Consider the following 27,300-nt stretch of genomic DNA (forward strand, 5'->3'; position numbering starts at 1 on the left):
AGTCCTCTTTTTGTGTTTTGTTTATGTTTTTTTTTGTTTTAGTGAAATTGAATGACTTTAAAATGAAAATCCCCTTCAATAAAGCAATGGGTATCAAATTTGCAATATGAGCAGAAATGACTGATAGCCAGCTTCACCTCCTCCACCCCAGCCGCCTCCTTTATAGCTTAAAGTTCTTGCACCCTCATATTCAGATTATGCTACTGTGGATTCATTTCTTGGTTTTCAGTGCACATTGTCATTTATGTATTCATCCACAAGTGTTTTCTAGCTATGCACTCTCTGAAAAGTCAAACCCAGGGAGCATCTTTAGAGCAGAGCCTTCTCTACCTGGTGAAACTGTAGCTCTATTTAGTAATAAAATGGTTAAATGTGCCATGATTGTTCCTGACTGATTGTAGGTTATGATATAGAACGATTTATTGCTTGAATTTGTTAAAAAATACATAAGTTGAGGAACCTAATAAGAATCGCATATTAAATTGCAATACTGGGAAAAAATTGCAATTAGATTATGTTTGCAAATCGTTCAGCCCCAGTAAAAAGTATTGATTTAGCACTAGTATCAGAAAACGGACAAACGATACCCATCCCAGGACCCGCTGGGTTGGTCCAAATGCCGGATGCCTGGGGCGACCGTGTGTGTTGTGGAGGCTGCGGGGGATACCCGCAGAGATGGGGCATGAGCCTGGATGGCCAGAGCAGTACCGGACCAAGGATGATGTTGCCAAACTGGCATATGTTCCAATACCCGACCCGAAACCTAATTTATGAAAACGATTTTGGCAGATTATTTTCTGTAGACCTGCAGTTTTTTGTTTGGAATCACAGTGCTGAATGATTTGGTAATAATGCAAATGCAGTGTGAAAGAAAACATAAATGTGATGAATCTACTTGGTTGGTTTTGGAGGAAAATGCAGGGAATAATGGCAGTTTTGAAGTGTTTATTTCTCATCTCAAAACATACAAACATTAAGCCACATAAAAACTTTACAAAACCTGGCGCAGTGGCGCCATTGTAAAGTTAAAGGCCAATGTTTGGAAACCTCTGATTTAGAGTCATTTAATGAAAATAGTTTCTTAAACCACATCTAACCATGCCTTTAGTGTCTCATCAGCCACTGAGACTCTAGTATATGCTGGATTATAATGATCTAAGTCCTGACTGCTACATTTTAATGTGATTAGCTCAGATTAGCTACAGACATCAGTCCACCTTTGTTGTCCTGCATGTTTGTCTTGAAGTTGCAGTGATATTGAGAGCCAGAGCTCACATATACAGTCTGAAGACTCTGCTGGTACCACTCTTCTGTATGATAAATATTTTCCTCATGTCTTTACAGAGCAGCTTCACACCCTCTTCACACATTCAGACGTGTATTCAAACACACGTCGGCGTCTTCTTGGTTCAATCGGTTCAAGGTTTTTCACAGGTTTTAAAAAAGTCCTTATATGCAGCAAGATTTATATTGCATGATCATAGAAGCCTGAACCAAGAACTGTAAATTATATAAGACTTGTTTAAAGGGATGAAACATCAGCACCAGTACCAGAATAACTAGTGGGTTAAACTAATGATTGAGATTTTACCAGAAAGTCGTGTATAAGCTGTACTAAAACTACCCAACAGCAGACGTTCCTTTAGCTCCAGTTAATAAGCCTTCTTCCTTACTCTGCTGCTCAAATATAAATCAGTATGAAGTCGATTGGCTGTTTTTGATTGTTGGAAAAGTGAGATAGAGGTGTACATAGGTTGCATCAGAGCAAACTAGTTTATAACTAGTTTTGAGCTCAGACATGTGGATGTTTACCTGCTGAATGTGAGCTAAGGCAGTCTCTATTATTCCAGTGGTAGATATGATCAGAGCTTTAAAAACTACATCTATTTAATAAAAAAGGTGTTTAAGACAGGAATTAATATGCTAACAACTTTACTGAGTACACTGGGAGTTCTGCAGGGTTAAGTGCTCGGGCCTCTTCAATTGATCTATTTCAGGGGTTATTTTGAACAAAGCTGCTTGAAAAGAAAAATTAAGGACGTCTAAATGTTCCACACTTTGATAATTTTTGAACCTATATGTTTTAAAGGGGACATATTATACAACTAGAAAAGCACTCATAGAGCTCAGACCTCCACCATTAGCTCTATCTCCCAATAGTGAAGAATCCTTTAAAAACATTCCTGGATCCAGTCAGTGATCCGAATCACTCCCAAAATCTAGTTCGCTGATTACTCCTTCCCCGGTGGGGTGGAGACACAGTGAGGCAAAGCATTGGCTTAGCTACGTGTGGAAGTCATGGCAGAGGGTGAATATTCCTCTATTCCTCCCAGCATTGTGAGTATTCTCGCTAAAATTCGCTGTCTTTCTCTCTGTTATGCTCTGACTCGTGTCCTTGACCGGGCATGCGTCTTTTAAACTCTATAAATCCACAATGTTGAGTAAGTTACTCATGTCCGCCATCTCCTGGTGTAAAGTAGTAACAGCGCAGACCACCACCATTAGCCCAATGTCCCAATAGTGAAGAATCCTTTGAAAAATTCCTAGATCCAGATGGTGATCCGGATCAGTCCCAAACTCTAATCAGTTCTTCCTTATACCATTTCTGACATTTCAGAAATGGTACAACCCCCCCTCTATTTCAGCCCTAGGGCTGTTTTAGACATGCAGAAATCAGTACTAGAGTGTTTTTTCAACAACTAACTTCACAGGCATGTTTTGGGGACCTCTGAGACCAATATAAACTTATCTTAAAGGGGTAAAATGTGTCCCTTTTAAGACAATCCCAAAATGATGCCAGAATTTTTGCACAATAAAGAAGTTTGCTGAAGTTTCCCTGCAATTTTACAAGTGCAAACAAAACATTACTCAATATTTGGAGTCTGCAGTTTCTATCTTTGTTGCCATCACATGGAAACAATAAATCACGATCATTGAAAAAAAAAATCCAAATATTTTTTGCTGATTTTCATTTTATTTTCTGCAAAGTTTAGTGGGGGAATGTGCCTCGTAGATGATTCACAAAGTCCCACAGCAGGATTTAGAATAGCCCTCAGCTTCATTATCAAAGATTGTGATGGACTGCTTTATATACTGTAGCAATTAGACAAACTACAAGTAATACATTGTTTTGGAAAATGTTTTGTTCAGCTAATTTAGCTCAGTTTGGCTGTTTTCTTAGCTTTAGTCATCTGAATTTAAATTTCCACTTGATCCATAATGAAATTATGTGCATGGATGTAATATGAGATGTAATATAATGCTCAGGTTTAGTTGCAGGAGTGTATCTAATAGAAGTTCAAAAACTTCCACCCTGGCTTGCTGGTCTGTCATGTTAACTCTGAGAGTCTGAGCTTCAGCCCCATCAGCTCACTGTCCTCATCCACAGCCGCCATTTGTTTTCATGAATCCCCCCTGTAAGACCCTGAGGCTTCACTACGTCCGTCCTCCTCCTCCTGCTCCTTGTCCCCCTCCCCCTTCTCTCTCTGAAGGTCTCGGGGTCGAACATCACATTACATCACCCGGATGGTAATAAAAAGCGCACTAAATGTCACGCTGCACCGCCGATAAATAACAGACTTCAACCTGCAGGTGTTGATGTTCAAGAAGCTGGAATACTTTTATTAGAAATACATGTCAATATTTAGAGAGCAAGCCTTAAACAGATTTCAAAGTTTTAAGAAAAACTATCAGACAATAAATGATTTAACTAAAATGTAAAGGAAGTGCATACATTTAAAAGTAAAGATAAGATTGCTGCTATCTGTCCCTAAATATTTCTCTTAAAAACCACTTCGAAACTGTGTTTTTGAATTAGTGTTGTCTTTTATAAAGTTTTTCCCCAAACAACATGCATTTAAACTAGATTGCATTTAAAATTAAAGTCAGAATGTTTGCAACATTTCCAAACTCCAGAATTAATGACTTAAAAGTTTTTCATTGTGTTTTTTTTTTTCATTAAGTGATTTTTTGATATATGCACTGAGTGATATTTATAAAAAAAATACATTATTATCAAGCATATAGAAGTAAATATTGAATTTAGTAGATGGAATATGGATGTATTCAGGCTGGGAGTGTTATATCTGTGTAGTTTGGAGCTATAGTATGATATATTTTTGGCACAGAGCCAAGATTCATCATCCAACTTTGGCGCCTGTTACATCCCCACCTTCTGGTGAAAATGCTTACAAAGCACAACTTAAGATCTCCCACTTGTCTGGAATGAGGAAAAAATATTCTGGAGTCAATCACATGAAATCCCTCTGAGGAGAACCTTCAGATATGACGCCGGTGATTTTTTCCCCTAAACACCTACAATTGATCTCACTTCCTTTACGTTTTAGACGAAGGTCTCAAGAGACTTTCTTGTTTGTCTGGACATGATACATGTGTTTCAATTTTCATGCATGTACAGTGCCTATAAAAAGTTTCCACTCCCTTGGATGTTTAGTCCTTTTATTGATTTTATAAATCAATCATTGTCAATAAAATGAGGCTTTTGTGACTTTCCTGCATTCATTTTACCCTCTACTTTTACAAACCTTCCATGTCCGGTTGCTGAGAAGCATCCCAACAGCATGATGCTGCCACCACCGTGCTCCATAGTGAGGGTGTTGTGTTTGTGGTGGTATAGGCCAAACGGCATCTTGTCTAATCTTAAAAGAAAGCATCATTTTGGTCTCATCAGACCAAAGAACTTTCTTCTACTTAACCACGGAGTTCTTTTGGTGAACTTCAGTCCAGTTTTCTCTTTGCCACTCTCCCATAAAGCTCTGACTGGTGAAGAACATGGCCAACTGCAGAGTCTCTCCCATCTCAGCTGCTGAAGCTTGGAACTCCTTCAGAGTAGTCACAGGTATCTTGCTGGCCTCTCTCTAGTCTTCTTCTTGCACAGATTTACACATGTGCCATATTCCTTCCATTTCTTGATGATGGATTTAACTGGATGTTCAGTACTCGTGTGTTTTTGTATCCATCCCCTGATTTCTACCTTATTTCTGAGTTGCTTGGAGTGTACTTTTGTCTTCATGGTGTAATGGCAGCCAGGAATACTGATAATCATTTATGTCTGCACTGAGGCTGTATTTCTTTGATTTTTGCTACTGTTCTTGTGCTTTTTTAGGCTTAAAGAAAGTTTATTTGCATTATTTTTTGGGGTTATTTTATTGTAAGTTTGATAAGTCATTAACATATTTGCTTTTTAATTCAACTTTTCACTTCAAAGATGTACTTCTTCAGCTGATAGCTGTCTTACATGAACCAAAGATAACATACTTTTGAAAGGGTTCATAATTTGTGTATGTTTTAAAGTCGTAAAATTCTTCCAGAGCTCGTCCCCTGCAGAAAGGTCTCGTTAGCATTTTATGACTTCCATCTAATTAAACCTTAATGATCGTTCAGTCGTTAAACAGCCATTAAACGCCTCAGGGCAAAAATTCACCTTAAACTTAAAACGCTCAGTGAATGACGAGAACAAAGGAGGAGTAAACGCCCGGCTGCAGGTGTCTGACTTCTTTTAGAGTCGTCACACGTCAACAAGATGAGAGAAATGGCTGCCATGTGAGAAGAACTGTACCTGAGATGCTGCACAAATCACAGAAGCTCCTTTTGTTAAGGTGGAGGGTTTAAATACAGCAGGAGGCAAACTCAGACAGGTTTGATTCTTACCAGAATCATATTAAAGTTTAAAACTCAGAGGAGAAAGCAGAGGATCATTAGAGTTTATCAGATTGATCTGAGTCTAGGAGAACCCATACCCTGCATTTCTATCTGGTAGTTGTTGAAATATCTCGCTGTTTGGAGGCTGTTTGCTACCTTTCCTCAGGTGTAAACATCAACACCTGGTCTGATTTGATTTGGCATCAGCAAATCAAACTGGATCTGGCTGTGCGTCTTCAGAGATGCTTCAAATATTTACTCTGAAGTTTTGCGACTCAGACGAGGATGCATGGGAGGTAGAAGAGTTGTGCATCTGTGACAAACTCCAGGAAGCAATCAGATCCAAATCATCTTTGGGCCTGATCATCTTTGGGCATTTCTAAGAAAGCAGGAGGTGTTGAAGTGTTTCCTGAAAAGTGCATCCTCACCCTCAGTCTGTCCTCTTCTTTAAGGCAGGTTTTTGTTTGTTCCAGGGTCCAAACGCTGAGCAGACGTTGGGGCTTTTTCGATGTTTCAGGGATGGAGCCGGTGTTAATCTGTGATGAGCTGTCAGGTCGACGCCTCCGTGCGTCTAATCCAGATCTGATCTCCTCCTCAGATCTGCAGAACAGCTCCAGGCAGCGCTGCTTTAATGCTGATAATGCCTTCTAGTTTGTGTGGAATATAATCTGTGGAAATCCCTTTAATCAAAGCAGCAGTGACACAAACATTGGCCGGGTAAAGGCTTAATACGACTAAATGCCACAGAGAAACTCCCCCTCCTTTTTCTGAGGATGGCATGAGATGTTTTCAGCTAAATTTAACCTCTGACTGAACCACAGGCAACAAAACACTTCATAGCAGTCTGAATGCACATGAGGTGGAAGTCAGGTACCTGTGTTTTTCATGCTTTTACATCTCACGTGTCGCACACAGTGCAAAAATGATCTGTCTAGATTTAAGAAAAAAAAAATTGTTTCTAGTCTGAATCTTCTCTAATAAAGTGAAATTATCTGCCACATTCCAAAAAGGTTGGAACAGGCACAAAAAGACTTGGAATGTTGTGGAATGCTCCAAAAACACCTGGAACATTCAAGAGGTAAGTAGATTAACTGGTAACAGGTGATAGTACCATGATTGGGTTCAAAAGGAGCCTTCCTGAAAGACTCAGTGAGTCACAAAGTCCTAAAGCTAGTATCTGTGATGTGTGGGTGTATTAGTGCCCATGGCATGGGTCATTAGCACATCTGTGAAGGCAGCATTAACACTTTAGAGGTACATACAGGTTGTAGGGCAGGGGTGTCAAACTCAATCACAGTAGAGGCCGGATTCTGGATTTAAATCTAACCTTTGAGCCTACACTACAACACAACCTTAAACTGTCAACCTCATTTTCAGCAGTAATAATATATGAAATAAAACAGCACTGATGATAAATCATTTGGAAAATCAAAAAAAGTAAAATTGATGTTTAAAGGCTCAAAAGTGCAACTTATTAGTCCAAAAGATCAGAACATGATATTAAAAAATAGAAAAATTATGGTTTGAAGAGCAAATATATATGAGTAGAAAGTTGAAATCATGAGTTTGAAAGGTCAAATATGAGATCAAATTTGAAATCATGAGTTTAAAAGTCCAAATATGAGTTAAAATTTTAAATTTTGAGTCTGAAAGGTCAAAATATGGAATTAAAAAGCCAAAGTCAGGAGATGAAAATATCAAAATATGAGCTAAAATTCAAAATAATGACTTTAAAAGTTAAAAATATGACTCAAGTTTTAAATTGTGAGTCTTAAAGGTCAAAATATGATAGAAAAAGTCAAAAATATGAATTTGAAATGTCAAAATATGAGAAAGAAAATTGAACTAATGAGTTTAAAAGTCAAAATATGGGATTAAAAAGCCAAAGTAAGGAATTGAAAATGTCAAAATAATAACTTGAAATGGTAAAAAAAATCTTAAATTTTAAATTGTCAATCTAAAATATGAAAATGTGATATATAAAGTCCTAATTATGAGTTGAAAAGGTCAAAGGATAAAACTAAAAGCCAAAATTATAAGTTTGAGTCATAATCTTGATATGCAAGATAGAAAATTTTAAAGAAAAAATAAATTTCTTTCCCTATATTGTGACTTTTTATCTAATTTTTCTTACTCTTATCCAGATTTTTATGGCTTTACAAGGATTTTTTAAATAATCAAGGTTAAGTTTACATTTTTATACTGGAGGAAATCTGCAGACCTCATGCTGGTGGGCTAGTTATAATAGAAATATGATATGATCTTCTAGGCCGGATATAACCGTTCTAAGGGCCAGATTTGGCCCCCGGGCCTTGAGTTTGACACCCCTGGTTTAGAGCATCATGTGCTCCTAATCCAGATCACGTCTGTTTCAGAGACTTATTTCAGTGAGACAATGCTGAGCCACATTCTGCACGAGTTACAACAACATGGCTTCACAGTGAAAGAAGGCGGTGCCTATTGTGGCCTGTAAATGCAGTCCAGACCTGTCTTTCATTAAAGATGTGCAGTGCACTGGGAAGAGCAGAATCAAACAGCAAAAACCCCTCACTGTTGAGCAACTTGAACATGAATGGGAGAGAATTTGACTAAAATACTCCCTGAGTCCCCCACACACTTACAGAGCGCTGTCAGGAAAGGGGATGTAACACCGTGGGAACCATGCTCTCGTCCCAGGCTTTTTGGAATTTTTTTTCAGTCATCAACTTCAAGATGTGTGTATTTATCCACAGAAACAGTTAAGTTTATCACTCTGAACATTAAATATTTTGTCTTTGTGCTGAATTTAGCTGAATTCAAACTAAAAAGTTTATGCAGTTTTTCTTGATGCTATTTACATTTTACAGTGTCCCAACTTTTTTTGGAATTGGGGCGTGTAAAAAGCGTCAACTACTGGAGATGTAGACAACCTTATCTCTTGTAAAGTCTATTGTGTAGAGTTTCTGTTGTGTCATGGTGAAGCCACCGTCTCATGATGAATATTGATGCTAACTGGCTGAATCTTCTTACCTCCGTTGAAGCTTGGGCTGCACGCCGTCGTCTCAGGCAGCAGCAGAGATGATCACGCCGCCTCCTCAGAGGAGCGCCTCCTCTTTGAAGTGGAGCATGTTTCCTCTCCTTCAGTCATGGAGAATCCTCCAGAGACCCCCCTTTAGACCCCTCCTACTGTCAAGACTCCCCAATCAGCTTCAAAGTTGGGGACATTTGTGCCTCCGAAGTCTCTGAGCTTTGAAGTGAGGACGGTTCAGGCACAAAGGTTCGCTTGTGGACCTGTAAAACACCGTCTCACTGCTAATTCAGCGCTGATACAAGTTTGTTTTTAATGCTGGAAGGTTTGCCAGGAGATGAACTTAAGATGACTCACTGTCCTCCTGACTGAGAAACACTCAGGATAAGAAAAATGAACCTTCAAAGTATCTACAGGCTCTTTGAAGGTCTTAGCTAGAAGCTTTTTAAGTTCTAGGATGGTTTCATCCACTTATGACCCGCCATAGCTGCACTTTTTTGGACTGCTCTGTTTCGGAGTTTTCCCTCTGTTTCCCTGAAAAGGACTGGCAGCAGAGACACCAACATTTATTTATTTGTTTATTAGTTTTCATACTATAAACCAGACATAGAATATATTCCTCTATGTCTACAATTTATAGTAGACACAGAGGAATATAAAAAGTATGAAGAACTGCAGATAAGTGATGTTAATTTTGCAGTCAGGAAGCTCGAATAAGTCCCTGTTTCTCTGGCACCAGAAAAAAACATTAGCTGTGGCTCATTTTAAACCCCCCCTGCTAACGTTAGCACCCTAGCAAAGTTGGGGAAACTGGACAGGCTCCTGATTGTTGATTTCATAAACAAATTTCACATAATGAGGGAGAAAAGCTGTTAAAAGTGCCGACTTGTGACTGCAGCATTAACCAGGAAGGCCTTTTTTAGCATCTTTTCTACCACATGATGGGAAACTTATCAATGAAACAAAAAAGTCCCTTTGCTACTTTTCCCTTTGGAGGAGCTGTGCAACTTTTTGACATCACTACCCAGAGTGCATTGTGCCATCATGGCAGCTTCCATATTTGTCTAGATTTTGATGTTCTGGTTGTTTTCATTGGAAAGCATACATATAAAAGACACTAATGTTGATGAAATCTACTAAATTTGTCTTTGGTTCTCAGGGCATCTCGTTAACTTAAACTAAAATCTGATATATTTATATGTGATCGTGTGGTCTTGTAGTCTTCTGGTCTTATTTTCACCCCTTTATTTAAGTCTGTGATCATGAGCCAGACTGAGACAGAACACAAAGACGGAGGCGTGAAAGTGTCCTAAAATTCCCCTTTTCCCTCGTCTGCTCCTTGTTGTTGTGTGTCAGACGTAAAGCTTGTGAAAGCACACACATTTCTGCACAGTTTTGAACGTGTTCAGACCTTTCTCTGTGTTACGTAACAGCATGGGGAGCACAGGAGGACAAAGTCAACCTGAAACCTCTCTGATGCAGCTTGTTTTTGATGTTCAGGATGATAAAACAAGCTAGAGACAGGATATTTGGTTTAAATATAAATAAAAAACTCTGCTTCATAGCTGAATATCTCCCTGTAAGGATCTCGATTTAGTGATGGAGGATGTAGACGAGTTAACTCTGATTTCACACTTCATTTCTGTGCAGCTATTTTCAGCCGTGTGTCGAGGACAGAAGGCCCGGTTTGTGTTTCAGATAATGAAAACACACCATCCAGCGGTGAGCGGCTCCTTTCATCCTCCCCACGTCAGCTCGTTATTGCTCGAGTTAAGACATTAAGTCGAGAAGTGAGAGAGAGAGAGAAAGCGCTGTGTCTGTGAGTCACTCACCTAAAAATATCAGCCATATTCCTCCCGTTCTCTGCGCCGAGTCGCTCTGACCCGTGAGTCACAGCTTCACATGGAAAGGTTCAGAAGCAGGCGGCGTTCAGAGGAACCCGGCGATCTGACCAAGAGAGGATGTTCATCAGGGAGAGAGGAGGGCAGACTGAAGGCAGCGACAGACAGAGCTGGAGAAGACTGAAAAAGGCCCAGCCAGGTTTAATACAGCAAACATGGAGCTGGGATAGTTACAGCAACTTCACAGGCCTGAATCAAAATGGCTGCCTCTTTTTTACTGTTGAGGAAATAAGAACAGAAAGTTACTAAATTCTCTACAAGTGAGTCTAACTTCTTTCCAAAGTCCTGGAAAGGGAACTATTATAATTTTTTATCATGCACATGAAGATCCATCCATCCATTTTCTATAAGCAGGGGGGCTGGGCGAGAGGTGGGGTACACCCTGGACTGGTTGCCGGCCCTGCGAAGTTGAAATCATAAGTTTAAAAGTCAGAATATGAGATCACATTTGAAATCATGAGTTTAAAAGTCAAAATATGACTTAAAATTTTAAATTGGGAGTCTGATTGGTCCAAATATTGGATTAAAAAGCCAAAAATTAAGAGTTGAAAATGTCAAAACATGATCTAGAATTCAAAATGATGACTTAAAAAGTTAAAAATATGATTTACATTCAAAAAGGTCAAAATATGATATAAAAAGTAAAAAATTTTCATTCAAAATGTCAAAATATGGGAAGAAAATTGAAATCATGTTTTTAAATGTCAAAATATGGGATTAAAAAGCCAAGGTAAGGAGTTGAAAAGGTCAAAATATGACTTAAAATTTAAAACTGGAATCTAAAAGATGAAAATGTGATGTATAAAGTCCAAATTCTGAGTTGAAAAGGTCACAGTATAAAATGAAAAGTCAAAATCATAAGTATGAGTCGTAATCTTGAGATGCAAAATTGAAAATATGAAATAAAACAGATTACTCAGATTTTTATGGCTTAACAAGGATATTTAAAATAAACAAGTTGAAGTTTACATTTTTATACTGGAGGGAATCTGCAGACCTCATACTGGTGGGCCAGTTATAATACAAATATGATCTTGCGGACTGCATATAATTGTTCAACGGACTGGATTTGGCCCCCGGGCCTCGAGTTTGACACCCGTGACTTAGCTGACTAGTGTAAAACTAACAAAAAATTCAGGAAACATTTCAGAATGACTGCTTTATTTAAGATGGGCTCACAGCAATGTCATGATTCCTATTCTGAATGTTGTTACTTACAACTTTAACCCAACTTTCTAGATCAGTGGTTTTCAAAGTGTGAGGTGGGCCTCCCCTGGGGGGCGCCACAGAGCTTCAGGGGAGGCGTGGAACCATAAACCAGAAAAAAGGTGATTTGCTTTGCTAACCTCTGCTGTGCATGGAGCAAAATGGATAGACTTATAGTTACTATAGGGACTATGCTATAGAGCAGTGTTACTCAACTAAAGAGCCAAATTATTGAAGATACCTTTGCAAGAGCCACAAGCTAAGAGGTAAAAAGAGGCAAAAACAGCTTGAAGTAGCAATAAATACAGGTTAAAGGTGGCAAAACTGGTCAAAAAGCTGCAAAAACTGGGTGAAAATGGGGAGACGAAGTGAAAAAATGGTCAAAAAGCAGTCAAGAGAGGCAAAAATGGGCAAAAAAAGACGAAACAAGTGGTATTGAAAGGCAAAGGGTAGTTTAAATGAGCAAAAAGTGGCCAAAAAATGTGAAATAGGGCAAAAATGGCAAAAAGAAGAGGCAGAAATTAGGAACAAAGGAAACAAGTGGTATTTAATGGCAAAAGGTCCCTTAAATGGACAAAAAGTGGCAAAAAAATGGATAAAAATGGCAAAAAGACATCGCAAAAATAAGCCAAAAATTTGGAAAAAATGATATTTAATGAAGAAAGGTAGCTTAAATGGACAAAAATGTGAAAAAAGGCAAAAATGGGGTAAAAGTGGAAAAAAGGGGGAAAAAGAAGCAAAAAGAAGTTGTAAAATGGCCCCAAAAAATATGAAAAAGGTATTTAATGGCATTATAACTGAATAAGAGGGAAAGGCAGATGTTTAAGGACATTTGCAAACCAAAATATCCAAAATATATTAAAGAGGGGGTATTATAATTTTCCAATACTTTTTTTTTTCTTTTGAAACATAAATATAAAGTCACAATGTTGGGTGTTCATACTTCACGTATGGTAATTTTCAAACCGCAAGATAAACGTATGTGGCAGTTATCCTGTAATTAGAGTGTAAACTGATGAAAACGGTTTGTTGGGAATCTCTCCAAGATCTTCCTGAGACGAGAATTCAATGGAGCAAACTGATGAGGTCATCACAACAGGATCTCCTGATTGGTTCATCTGTGCTGCCGGCAAAGCGGAACAGACGGCCCCCACAAGGCCGGACTCAACACGTACGGACGTATATCACAATTTGCCATATTTTTCTCAGTCGGACCAGTTCATTCAAAGTTTACAAGCACTAGCATAGCAACATAGCCACATTGGAGGGGGCAGGCACAAAACATTGAGTCCTGCTGCTGGCCAGCCTATGGAAAATCAGCCAATCAGAGGAAAGAAGGTCCGTGGCGGGGGGGGGGGGGGTGTTAAAGAGACAGCAGGGAAAACAAAGCGTTTCAGATGGAGGTTAAATAAGGGTTTTTCAGGACACCAGTGAGAGAAACATGAGGAGTTTTTTGAGCTGTAAACTATGTGAAACTACTACATGGGTATCAGAGAGATGGTGTAAAGCCTTGAAAAAAAGGTATAATACCCCCACTTTAAAGTTAAAATGTTTGAAGATTAGACATAAATGTTTGAAATGTTGTTACATTTTTTTTTTAATTTGAATCCTTTTTGTGGGTGGGGGTCCACTGAATGGATCAGTTCTTCTTAGGGGAGGCTCCCTGTCACACACTTAGAAAACCCCTGTTCTAGACCAAAATAGTGCTAAACCGTGCTGCTATCAATGCTAGACATCCACCATTGTTTACACTGGGTTAAAGAGGATTATGGCTGGAGCTATTAACTGGAGCTACAGTGGCTACTAGTGGTGGGCGGCTGTGTTGAAGTTAAGACAAAGCTTTTGTCTGGGATGTGGGCCTGGAATGATAGATTGTAAGGATTAGGTTACCTGGTTGGTAATACTGATGCCAACTACAGAGGAGTCATGCTGCATCATGGTTTAGCATCCCTGTTAGTAACCTAATAAAAGGGTTACTTATGGAGCAGAACCATTATGCATTCTTCCGAAAAAGATGTTAATTTATTGCAAGAATATTGCCGTTGCAGTGTTGGTGAATGTTACTGCACATTGCTCCATATTACCCTCCTATCATGCAGGCAAAGATGCCAGAGTTTTTCCTCGCCAAACAAGCAGCATCACCATAACTGTCTGTGAGCCGGACATAGACGAGTATTTGGCCTGATTACAGCTGTGTGCAGACATCTGATCCGGTGTGTGACAGCTGTCGTCTGTCACTCTAACACACACAGTTTGTTTGTTACCTAAAGACTTGAGAGGTTCAATCCCCAGCTCTGATAATTTATTCATACTTTTGGCCTGAGACCAACAAAGAAAACACGGCTGATAAATCAGAGCGGAGTGACATCCACATGAGTCATTTGTTTGTTTATTTTTGCTGATTTCAGACAGAGCTGGCATCACAGCTTAAAGAGACAGGAGGAGTTTATCATGCTATCTGAGGGGAGGCTTTTCTCTGTTTTGTTCTGCAGTTAGAGCCTGTGTTTGTGTCTTTGAGTTGTTTAAATTCCTATCAGGTGAGTTTCTGGAGGCCAGGATGTTAAATAAGATGCTTTTGCAAACAGTCAGTGACACTCTCTCACTCTGTCTGTGCTTTCTTATCGTTAGCGAGCAGCAGTATCTCTGTTTCCAGCCTCGACAGTGATTTGTTGTGTTCCTCTGTGTGTTCGGCCTCTTTTTCTCTCTGCTGCAGCCAGAAGATGGCATGGTTCGTATGCAGTCACACTCTGGATCACTGCTGCCACGCTATTATTAGCCCTGCCATGCTTAAAAATGTGTGTGTAAATAAAGCGCCGGGCCTCGCTGTGGAGAAACGGCACCAATGCAAACACGCTGCACGTAAAGCAACATGACAGTTTATTGCCGTGTAAGAGGCTGATGATCGTGATCCAAACTGAAAAGGGATTTCCTGGTTTAAGCTGAGATTTAGAGCTGCGAATGCGTCACCTTCCCTCTGCCAAGACCATTTTTTTTGACACATTTTCTTGCCTGCAGGGCGCCGTCGACAAACACTCAGGTTTTTTATCGCTCCCCGGTCTTCAGGACGCCAGCGCCAGCCACAATTTCTGCAAAGGCAATGACACGCTGTGGCTGGATAAAGAGCTACATGTGAGGAATCAGAAGCAGGGAGGAGAGAGGCCTGAATGGAAATGTGTTTCATCGGGCCTTCAGAGGAGAGAATATGTTTGCTTAATCACGTCTCACTTCAAAAAAACCTGCAGCCAAGTTGCCTGGTAACTAAAGTGCAGCGGAAGTCTTTGACTTGAGAATGATCATTTGACAAAAAGAGCCAGAGAAAGTCTTTGTAATCCTGATTCAAGGCCTGAAAATGTCCTTGAATGCTGTTCCCTCTAGGGGTCCAGGTTTCAGTCCATTTACATATTAGAATCAGACTTTAAACACAGTTGTTGCCTGAAGATTAAGTGTAGAATATGTTAATTATCGAAACTTAAGTCCTTCTAAAAAGTGCTTTAATCAACTTACATGAAGCTTTTAAATTATGCATACAGCTTCTGTAGCTCCTTCAGGTTTAAAGTGATAGATTTGTATGGATTTTTAGACACATTTACATTCAAGAATCCCACTTTAGCAGAGTGAAAAACTGTCAGCAACCTTCGAATCACATTAAAGCAAAGTCAGGGTGAATTTAAAGAGCAAAACTATAATTTTCCATGCAGCATTTTTAGTTTGAAGCTAGAGGACTTGTTGATTTGTTCGTCTTTAACTAGAAACAGCCATAAAATGGAATTTTTTTTTTAAGAAAAGTTTCAGTGAGCATGGACATTTCTGCTCACATATTTGTTGTGGACATTCTTACATGAGTAGCTTTACACTACTGATGCTTAAAAAACATTCTAGCTAACTGCAGATACTGAGACCAGTGCTTTTCAATACTTTTTATGTAACACCTACATTTTCTTTTGTGTTTGACCTTTAAAACAGATGAGACTTTGTTCAAGCAGTGGCTTCTTCTGCCCTGTGAAAGTCTCAGTAACTCTAGATGTCAGCATTAAACTGATAGACCTGGACCTGGTTACTGATGTTTGTTGATGGGACATTATTTACCAGTGGTGAATGTTAGTCAGATATCAGATATCTGCTGATATCTGTGTTAAACCAATTCACCCACACATCCTTATTCGGTATTTTCAACAAAAAGATAATGCTCAGGTGGGCAGGCCACGTATATTTGCTGACTCTTCTTTTCATCTCGCTTTTTAAAAAGTCAAATAAATTCACCATCCATGCACAAGAGAGGTAACACCTGCAAACATAAGTGCCCACATACAGTCATGGACGAAAGTATTGGCACCCCTGGAATTTTTCCATAAATACACAATTTCTCCCAGAAATTGTTGAAATTGTTTTTTTTAAACTGTGGGTGAATCATTTTATTGAGGCCTACAAAGAAAAGAATACAGGACCTACAGTCAAACATGGTGGAGGTTCAAAGATGTTTTGGGCTTGTTTGCTGCCTCTGGCACTGGGTGCCTAGCCTTGCAAAGCAGATGGATATGCCCGTTTCCTTGTTTCTCACTGGTGAATCCATCTTGCAAAGCTCCCATCGGAACTGTTTGGACCCGGTTAGAAAGTGACAGGACCAATCAGCGAGGAGGGGCAGTACTTTGAGGCGCGGCAGTGACGTGACGTAAACAAGCAGCAGCAAGAGGCCGGTGCAATTATGGCGGAAGAGCTTAGCGTGGATGCTGCTGAAGCGCCAATTTTATCAGAACTTGACGACATTTCTCGAAAGAAGAACAAAGAACAGCAGTGAGTTGTTTTCTTTTCAAAAACAACAAAATTCGAGTACTTACATGTCTACAGTCGCCATGTTTTGTGTTATTCCTCGGAAGCTGAGCACGCGCAGCTCGATTGCGGCTACGTCACGTGTTTTGTTGCTCTGATTGGCCCGTAGAGATGTGACAGGACGTTCATCCAATAACACTCCCAGCTTTTTTCAAAGCCTCTGCCTTTTCCCAAATGTTTCCTATAGAAGTTTTCCCAGATGGATGTGTGAAACAAAATCCATCTGGTGTATCAGGTTACTGGGTGCCTTGACTGTGTGCAAGGAATCATGAAATCTGGAGACTATCAAAAGATATTGGGCCGCAATGTAGGGCCTAGTGTCAGAAAGCTGGGTCTGCGTCAGAGGTCATGGGTGTTCCAGCAGGACAATGACCCCAAACATACCTCAAAAAGCACCAAGAAATGGTTGGAGACAAAGCTGGAGAGTTCTGAAGTGGCCAGGAATGAGTCCGGATCTAAATCCCATTGAGCACCTATGGAGAGATCTCAAAATTGCTGTTGCAAAAACCACTCTTCAAATCTGAGAGACCTGGAGCAGTTTGCAAAAGAAAAGTGGTCCAAAATCCCAGCTGAGAGGTGTAAGAAGCTTGGCAATTGGTTTCGAATACTTTCGTCTATGACTGTATCATAATAAACCACAAATGCAATACAAATCTGCAGGTTTTAGCTCCATCTCTGTAGGGATCCTTTGAGCCTGTCAGTGACCAAACAACTTTCAGTGGACACACATTTGCATGCATTAGTCAGTGAGACCCCAGTACACGTAAAAGTCCAGCAGATGTTAGAAAATAAAGAATCCTTCTTTAGGAGAAGCTTCAGCTGTAGGAGTCAGATCATAAAAGCAGAGTGGGAGGTTGGAATGCTTGCTTTGTCTATTTCCATCGCCTGAAAATGTCCTTGTCCTTGGTTTCCTTGTTTCATTTCTCCATTTCCTCTTTTACACGCAGTCTTTTACCTTCAGAAATACTTCACAACAAATGCCTTCAGATAGGTTGACTTCATGAATCGTCGGCTACAAAAGAACCGAGCTGCATGAGTTTAAACTGTATTCAGCATCATAATGTGGATTATATATGGCTGCTGTGAATACAGAGTTCTTTATGTGCATCGCTGTAATCTACAGGTCGCTGCTAACCCACAGAAGGTCTGTATGAAATTGGTAAAGCGGTTTACAGCTGATTTCAGCAGTGTTTTTGAATTAATTTGCATCCGTTTTACACTGTAGATGCTCTATTCTCCTGCAGAAGTCTAGTTTGACTTTAAAAAACATACAAATGCATTCTATTGTGCTCAGTTTGTTGCTGGATTCTGGTACAAGGACAATAAGAGTACAACATTTGCAGATATAAGCTTTAGGAGCAGGAGTTCAGGGTGAAAAATGTGAACTTTATAAGGTTTGTGTTTGTTTCAATGCCTCTGTAAGTGTAGCCTTCTGATTAAGGTTGGCAAAAGTGCTCTAAAACGAAGGATAACTACTCCAGAGAGACAAACTGTGCAAAAAGAAGACTAAATAGTTGATAAAAGCAGCTTAATGAAAACAGGAGTATTTTAGATGGAGCCTGGTTTGGTGGTTTGGGGTTAAATTTAGCCGTTGAAGTCCGTCCGTCCTTGTGCTGCCAGTCAGGCGCTAACAAAGAGCAGCGAGTAATAAATGGGAGTTTAATTTGTTTTTCTCAGACAAGGTCGCCGTGAGTGATGGGTGAAAGGCAGCGAGGGGATGTTGAGTTGGAGTGAAGAGGGAGGGAGGGAAACGTGGGGAGGAGGCGATAAAAGCTTCAATTTACATGAATGAGTTTGTGGAAGCTCTTAAAGGAAAGATCCACTCGCTAGCTGGAAAAGTCGACCCGCCCATTTTCAGGACAGCACCTGACAGAGTCACAGTGGAATAAAGGGGACTGAAGGAAAAGTGGGAAGGCAAGATGGAGCTGTGAGTGAGATGCTGTCAAAGCTGCCATGGCAACAGGCTCACGTGGATTATGGGTAATGTAGTATAAGAGTGATCTGACTGAACCTCAGCTTTAAAAAAGGATGTAGATGTTTCTGAGAGTTTTTCAGAGATTTTTGTGTTATATTGGTGTGTTATATTTTGTAAAGCGTTGTTTTGTAGGACCAAAAAATTTGGGGCAATGTGTTAAATGTAAATAATGACAGCAATGATTGTCAGATCTCCTAAACCCATATTTTATTCCCAAAAAAACATAAACAAAGTATCAGATGTTGAAACGGAAAAACCATTACATGAAGTTCAAATGACTCATTCATGACACTTTTAACCCCTTTTCATCAATTTCCTTCCAGTTTTCCACACTTTCCCATATTTTTTTCAAACTTTAACCCTTTTTTTGCTACTTTTTAACTGCTTTTCACCATTCTGTCCATTTTTTACCACTTATTGCCCATTTTGCCATTCTGTGACCCATTTTTGCCAAATTTAACACATTTTTGCCACTCTGTAACCCATTTTTACAGCTTTTAATCCATTGGTGCCACACTGTAAACCATTTTTGCCATTTTAACACATTTTTATCACTCTGGAATCAATTTTTGCCACTCTGTAACCAATTTTTGCAATTTTAACACATTTTTACCACCCTGTAATTAATTTTTGCCATTTGTAACCCATTTCTGCCACTCTGTTGAATTATTTTCCCCTTTTATCTATTTCAGTTCCTTCTACTTTATTCTCTGGCAGCCTGTCGTTTGTGCACATCATGGCTTAGCTATGAAGTCTGATATTACTTTACTAATATTTTAGTCAATGTGCCAATCCACAATGATAACATTAGCAAGACAAAAAAGTTATTCTGTCTGGTAGTTATAATATAGGTTAAATATAACATCAGGTTACCACAGATTAACTTTACAATGAACCAGGATTTTCATGACCTCCATGTGTCCCCCATCTGGCTGGGCCCTAAAGAGTTCTTCCTTTTAACCCCCTTATGTGCAGCCTAGGGGACACCTCCAGAAATCTTTTTCTGTCAACACAGTTAAAGCTCATGCAGAGAGGAAGCCATATGTGAACAGGATCCAGAAACGCTGTCTTCTCGAGGGTAAAGCTTATTTAAAATGGACTGAGGCATAAATGGAAAACAGTTCTGTGGTCAAACAAAACATTTAACATTTTTTCGGAGGCTGCAGATCCATAGTGCCTATGGCGTGGGCAGCTAACTCATCTAGAAATGTACTATCAATGCTGAATGCAACGTATTTCCCCATCCAGACATCTTTTTCAGGGAAGGCCCATGCTAAACCACATCACCACAACAGCATGGCTGCACAGTAGAGGAGTCCAGGTCCTGAACTGGTCCGCCTACAGTCTAGACCTCTCACCAATAGAAATCATTTGGAGCATCATAATATGAAAAATCAAAGTTTATGTTCAGTTGTAGATAGAATAGTCCTACTCTTTTATACTTTTGTCTGCTAGTGCCAACATGCATGGTCAGACTGTGGTGTGTGGAGGGTCTGATGGTTCTGCCAGCTGCTTTAGTTTGGTTCAGCACTGTTTGGTAGAGTTTGGTATCCTAGATGAATGATTTCCCATCTGATTTAATGCAGTTTTTAACTGGGTTTAGCGACTAGCCTGGAGTCAAGTAGAAGCACGCTGTAAACCACCTTCCCATGGTGTAATCAGTGTCTGTAGCAGCAGATCTTACCAGTCCAACACTGGGTAGCAAGGATGTTGTAGTCATGTTGTTTTAATGACCCTAGCATGAGTATTTGAGCCTCGGTGTGACCAGCTGGCTGTCATGTGCCTCCTCTGCTCTCTGACCTACACCGTGCTCCCGTGTATCCTGTCAGACTCCAGCTGCTTTATTAAAAACCTGCACAGAAACCTATAAACGCAGCAGAATGAGCTTCAAAGTGCAGCAGGATGAGGAAAAGAAGAGAAATAATCACTTGACTGTGCAGCAGCCAGTCTTATATTTATACTGTGACATTCCAGCTACCTCTGTAAATGTATTCAAATTAATTTCCCATTATTGCGTGCTTATCGTAGGCCGCAGAGACGTAAACAAAGATGCGGACAAAAGCAATTAAAAATAAATGGGGTTTGGACAGAAGAGCCCGAGAGGAAGAGATAAAGGCAGAAACGGTGCCGAGCTGCTGCAGAGCTTTTATTTTCTATTTTTCTCAAACTGTTGTGGACTTTTTTTGGTTCCCGTCCTGCGGCGTCATCGCGCTAAACGGCCAAATTAACCCAATTATTTGGAGCGAGCTGAAGTGGCGCTGCTGCCTGCAGGCACTGAGTTCTTTCTGTATGTCCATACCGTCTCCACAGCTCCCGGGTAGAAGTGTGAGTCTGTGTCTGCGTGCACATTATTCATCGGTCAGCTGATTCCGTGCCTGCAGAGGGAGAGTGATTACTGCGCGCCTTTGCTTAATGAAAAATAATGACTCCTTCTCCGCTGACTTTTTCCTCCTCCTGCTCTTTAGCGCGAGTCGAGCATACCTGAGCTCCGTGTCAGATGTGAAGAGAAAAAAAAAAAAAACCTCGGCACAGTTTGTTCAGCCTTCACAACGATAGTTCTTAAATGAAGGCCGGTTTCCGTAGCAACATGCCAAATATAACAAGGCTCCTGCTCACACACAAATAAAGACAAACACTGAGGATACAGACAGACTGCAGGCCTCAGATCAGCCGCTCTGATCTTATTTGGCTTTAAAAACAGAAAATTCAAATGTATGCTAATGCCTGCAGCTCTAATGCTTCAACAAACTGACTTTTAGCAGCAAAAACAAGAGCAGATTTTTAATTTTTTCATGCTTTTTGATAAACAGAACAACACAGGATCGTGTCATTGACCTCTGTGTGACTCCTCGTTTTTCAAGGATGACTCAAATGTTCAGAGATCAACCTTTTAGGCTGCTGTGAGGACGTTTAATAAGCAAAGAAAAGGTTGAATTGTTGATTAAGGTTGTTTTCTGTTTTCTTTTTCAAAGATTTATTTATGCCTTTATTCATAGAGGACAGTAGAGACGCACAGGAAAGATGCCACAGGCTGCCCGCGCATACGGGGCGCGACCTAGCCCATCAGCACTCCACCATGTCTTTTTAAACAAAACAGTCTCTTTAGTTCATCTGGTATGGCAAAAAATATAAATAAAACATGTTTTAATAAATATATTCATGATTTGTAGCAGTTGTTCTCAACTGGTCTCGCATCAGGGCCTCAAATTATGACCCAAACTTCTTAATTTTTCACTCATAACAAAATGTTTTTAATAAAAAAGGGGGCGGTTTGGACTTGAGATGGAACAAAAAATCTGGAGGTATAAAGAAATGAAGGTACTCCTTTCAAAATAAAAGCACATCATAGGCTTTTTGCCACACACTTCTTCCAGAAATACGTCCTCAACAAACTGAAAACTGCACTGGGATCTACTTTTGAATCTGCCCTACAAGTTAACAGCACATTCACACCAGAGCTGTTTGGTCTGCTTTAAATGAACTCGGTCCGTTTTCTCGGATAGTCCGGTTCGTTTGTAGTGGTGTGAGAGCTCACTCTAACTCTGCTGCAGACCAAACAGGGGGTCTCGGTCCGCTTCCAATCGAACCCTGGTGCGGTTCGTTTGAGGTGTGAAAGCAAAGTGGACCAAAGACAGGAAGTGGCATAAAGCATAATGATTTATGGATTTATATGTGATTTAATACATTCAAATACATACTGGTACCTCGTTTGGCATCTATGTAACCATAGCAACACGTCATAGCTGGTGCTGATTTATTCTTCTCATGTAGAGAACGACATGCTGGACAGCTCACCGCCTCGCTGGCTGCTCGTAACGCCCCAGTGCAAGAGCAGAAACCCCAAGACAGCGGAAGGAGATGGATTCCCGGTTTTGTCTTCTTCTACGCCTTCTTTTCTTCTTGGTCACTGTTTGTGACGACAGCGCCCCTAACGGGCAGAGGCTGTAAGCGTTCAGATGGGTTGGCCCGTTTGACCAAGAGCAGTGTGAATGCGAACCAAACCAAAAGAAAGAGAAACAATGTTGCAATTTCTGTTCCAAAACGGGCCGAGTCCCCCGGACTATCAGGTGTGAAAACGACCTAAGAATCAAAGACCTGTAGGTTCTTTGCTGATGACGCCACGCAGTAGCGGAGAACTCCACTACCATGCTACCAAAAGGCCATGTTTTGTCCTGTTTATGATAATGCCAAGTGTTCAAAGTGCAAACATGAAAACGTTCTTAAATCTTAAGCTCCTTTTGTGTCCCAAAAGTGGTGAAATATTTAGGCAAAAAAAGAAATGGCAGCAGGCAGGAATGAAAAAAATTTCCGTCTAAAGCAGTGTTGATTTCGTCGACGAGAACTATGACTAAAAATGTTCGTCGACAGCCTTTTTTTCATGACAAAAACTAGACTAAGACTAACAAAAATAGATCTGTGATGACTAAAACTGACAAAAAGTAAGGTTAGTGTTTGTTAAGATGACTACAACTAGACTGGAATGTAATGTAGTTTTCATCGGACATTCAAAATCCATGATATTTCTCCACTGTGGGTACATCTGTCAAAACAATGTAGTTGTATCTATTCTACCTCTCAGCTGTAGAAAGCAGGGACCCCAGGTCTGGCAGAGAGCAGAGAACACACTACCATGATTTGGTACCAGATTTAGGCAAGAAAATAAAAGCTTGGACTGAAAGTAAAGACTAAAATGTGAGGACTTTTTATGGACTAAAACTAGACTAAAATGTTTTGGAGTTTCCGTTGACTTAAACAAGACCAGTGGTTTTCAAAGTGTGAGGCGGGCCTCCCCTGGGGGGCGCCACAGAGCTTCAGGGGAGGCACGGAACCATAAACCAGAAAAAAGGTGATTTGCTTTGCATGGAGCAAAATGGATAAACTTATAGTTACTATAGGGACTACGCTATAGAGCAGTGTTGCTCAACCAAAGAGCCACATTATTGAAAATACCTTTGCAAGAGCCACAATCTAAGAGGTAAAAAGAGGCAAAAACAGCTTGAAGTAGCAATAAATACAGGTTAAAGGTGGTAAAAATGGTCAAAAGCAGCAAAAAAGGGTGAAAATGGGGAGAAAAAAATGGAAAAATGGTCAGAAAGTAGCAAAAATTTGTAAGAAGTGACAAAAAAATGAGTGGAAATTGACTTAAATGGGCAAAAAGCAGTCAAGAGTGGCAAAAATGGGCAAAAAAGAGGAAACAAGTGGTATGTAATGGCAAAGCGTAGTTTAAATGGGCAAAAATGGCAAAAAGAAGAGGCAGAAATTAGGAAAAAAGGAAACAAGCTGTATTTAATGGCACAAGGTTGCTTAAATGGACAAAAAGTGGCAAAAAAATGGTAAAAATAAAAAGGGCAAAAAAATGGAAAAAAGTGGCAAAAAGACATTGCAAAAATGAGCAAAAACAAAAAAAGAAAAAAGGGATATTTAATGATGAAAGGTAGCTTTAATGGATAAAAAGGTGACAAAGGGCAAAATGGGATAAAAGTGGAAAAATGGGGAAAAAGAAGCAAAAAGAAGTTTTAAAATGGCCCAAAAATATGAAAAAGTTGTATTTAATGGCATTATAACTGAATAAGGGGGAAAGGCAGATGTGTAAGGACATTCGCAAACCAAAATATCCAAAATATATTAATGTTAAAAATGTTTAAAGATTAAACATAAATGTTTGAAATGTTGTTATTTAATTTTTTAAAAAATTTGAATCCTTTTTGTGGGTGGGGGTCCACCGAATGGATCAGTTCTTCTTAAGGGAGGCTCACTCTCACATACTTTGAAAACCCCTGAACTAGACTAAAACTAAAAAGACATTTCGTCTAAAACTAGAACTAAAATTAAAAATAGCTGTCAAAATTCACACTGATCTAAAGCCTGGGGGAGTGGGGGTCACACACCAATCTTACCTGTGTTTCCATAGCTGCTTCCGGTCCAGCCTTGCTCGTTGTGATGGGAAATACGGTTCTTTGAATGTGGATTAACTAACGACAAAGGAGGGTGGAAAGGAAACTGGCACTCAAACGGAAGCTAGCTACAGCGGCTAATATAAAAGAGCCGTTTCGTAGGACAGGATCGTTTGTGAACGGCTCGTCATTACATGGTCACTCAACCACCAAGATTTCTTTAGTTGATTGTTTATCACTGTAGGGCTGGTGATGTGGAACACAAGTCATATCTTGATATTTTTAAGCTCAATGGCGATATTCGATATATCTCTATTTTTATCTATTCTGTAGGAAGATTACAAAAACAGTCACCTTTCAGTCAAATCCACATAAACCAGGGGCAGGTATGTGCGCTGATATATAAGAGCATTTGTATGTATACATGTAAGAGCATGTATGAATGTGTAAACAGTGTGTTTATGCAGTATATATCAGTATCTACTGTATGTATCTAGGTGTTTATGGATGTATGTTTATTTATGAGTGGCCATACTTCTGAACTGAACTCTGAGACATTCATCAGGGTTCAGGTGCTAGTGCTATTTCTGAAAAAATAATTTTTTCTTAGAAATGTGCCATTGTTTCATATTAAGAACTAGATCTTGATTTTCAAAAACAGATTGAGAGCACAGAGCTGACATAAACACATAAACCCCTGGGATAAAAAAGTGGACGGCTTAATGACAAATCATGCTCAGTGGAAAGGCACTGATTTGTGAGTGAGAGGCGATTATTTCCTGGTCAGCAGGGTTTCGTACCTCACGATGACGCACATTTCTCCCTGTCACATCTGTAATGGACTCCGTGTCCGTACACAAACGACTTCCTCCTCGCGCTCACCGCGGCAGAGACAAAAGACAATTTCATTTACCTGCGTCTAATGAAAAGGCAATTTGTCGTGTGATAGGATGGAGATGGAGTGAGTTGATGACGCGCAGACGCACACCCCGGCTCGCTTGCCCTGCCTCGCGGGTTCAGAGCTGAAATGAATGACGCCGTGTCGTCTGCAGCTCCCAGAGGCGAACTGAGAGGCCACAGAGCGTCTGCCGCTCCACAGACTCAATCATTCTCTCCACAGTGACCTGTCAGAGGACACGTAACAACACTTTCACTCAATATGAGCCTCCAAGATCAGGTGTTGATGCAAGATGGTGAAAAATAAGAGTTGAACCAGTCTTTTATATTCCCTTCAAGCTGCCTCTGAGCCTGCTGCATTTGAATTTAAACAGCATTTGGAAATCTAATGGCCTCTTTCTTGCATGAATTTACCTAAATAGTAATGTTTGGACAGGCAAGTGTTGTTGGAATTTGTCTTTCTCTGGGAGGCAGTGATTGCCAAGAAGAGGGCTTGTTTTTAGTGGAGTTTGGCAGTGAAAATAAACATTTAACTGCTCTACATTCTTCAAAATAAATCCTCTAATTGTACATATATTTTGAGAGGATATCATGCAGGCATGTTAAGGCTTGAACAATGCCATTCATGTCAACCCTTTAATACATGTTTGCTCAAAAATCTTCTGCTGGTTTCTGTTTCAAAAATCTGCATTTAAGTTTGTTTGCGTGTCGCTAAAATGATTGACCTTTGCTTTAGCATGGTTTTAGAGATAATTGTGTATTCTGTGTTGTTTTGGGGAAAGAAGTTTAAATTTGAGTGTTATTTGCAGACATTTAGAGCTCAAGTTTTGATGTTTTGCACAAGTTTGTAAAGGAAAAGCATTAACTTATTAAACAAAAGAGGCCCAAGGTCTGAACCTTGGGGAACTCCTTACCCACATAAAATACCTCTCAAGATTGTTCATGAATATTCTCTTTTGCCCTAGCTTGTACTAGTTTAAGAAAGTCAAGTTAAAGCTAAGTCCATAAAAACTCAAGTTTTCAGTAATTTTGTTTTTTTAGAAACCCTAACAAATACTTTGGTGATGTTTGTGTTTATCTAAAGAAGTTTAAAAATGAAATTTATAATTTGATTTTGTCTGTCAAAGAGAAAACAACATTTCAGTGTTAATACTTAGAAATGGTTAATTTTGGTGTTTGGTTATACAATTTCAGTAAAGTGAGGAGATGTTAATAACAGCCTAAAGATTTATTGAGTATGGCATTTTTTTTTAAAAGAAAAATGCTCTGATCTTTTCTATTAATTTGATGTCTTTCCATATCACCAAAAAAATGCAGCTTGGCTTTTTTAGGGGTTTTTAAGTTTTGTCGGATTTAGGTAAAATGTCTTGTTCTTTGTTTCATAAATCTTTTTAAAATAAATGTTTGATATTTTATCATCTTTGGGACTGAGTAATGTAAATTTGAATGTCAACTGCATAATGACAATGCTTGGTTTAGCTGTTTCACGTAGTTTGGTCAAAAGTCTTCGTAGTGAAAACTCGAGATTATTCAACCTTCCCATCTGAACAGTGTGGGCCTGTTTAGAAAGTCACAGGACCAATCAGCGTCAAGGGGCAGTACTTTGGGGCGCAGCAGAGTCGTGACGTAAGCAAGCAGCAACAAGGGGCCGGTGCAATTATGGCGGAAGAGATTAGCGTGGATGCTGCTAAAGCGCCAGTTTTATCAGGACTCGACATTTCTTGGTTAAAAGAAAAACAAAGAACAGCAATGAGTTTTCTTTTCAAAAACGACAAAAAGTCGTGTACTGACATGTCTACAGTCGCCATGGTTTGCGTTATGCAGTTCTCTGTGGAGTTTACTCACGACGTCACATGTTTTGTTGCTCTGATTGGCTCATAAATGTGTGACAGACAGAATTTCATCCAGTCACCCTTAAAGGTTTATTTGAAA

The 27,300-nt window shown here is 39.7% G+C and overlaps 1 protein-coding gene across 1 annotated transcript in view; it reads left to right on the forward strand.

The window, feature by feature from the left end:
• phf21b (PHD finger protein 21B) overlaps positions 1-27,300 on the forward strand; it is a 157,230-nt gene that overhangs the window by 45,482 nt on the left and 84,448 nt on the right. Inside the window, exons 4-5 of the mRNA XM_041781051.1 lie at positions 1,549-1,562; positions 24,016-24,032. Of these exons, the coding sequence (XP_041636985.1) occupies positions 1,549-1,562; positions 24,016-24,032 (31 nt within the window). The remainder of the gene's footprint in view (positions 1-1,548; positions 1,563-24,015; positions 24,033-27,300) is intronic.

The sequence above is a fragment of the Cheilinus undulatus genome, linkage group 23 (assembly GCF_018320785.1).
Source record: "Cheilinus undulatus linkage group 23, ASM1832078v1, whole genome shotgun sequence".
In the NCBI taxonomy this organism is placed as follows: Eukaryota; Metazoa; Chordata; class Actinopteri; order Labriformes; family Labridae; genus Cheilinus; species Cheilinus undulatus.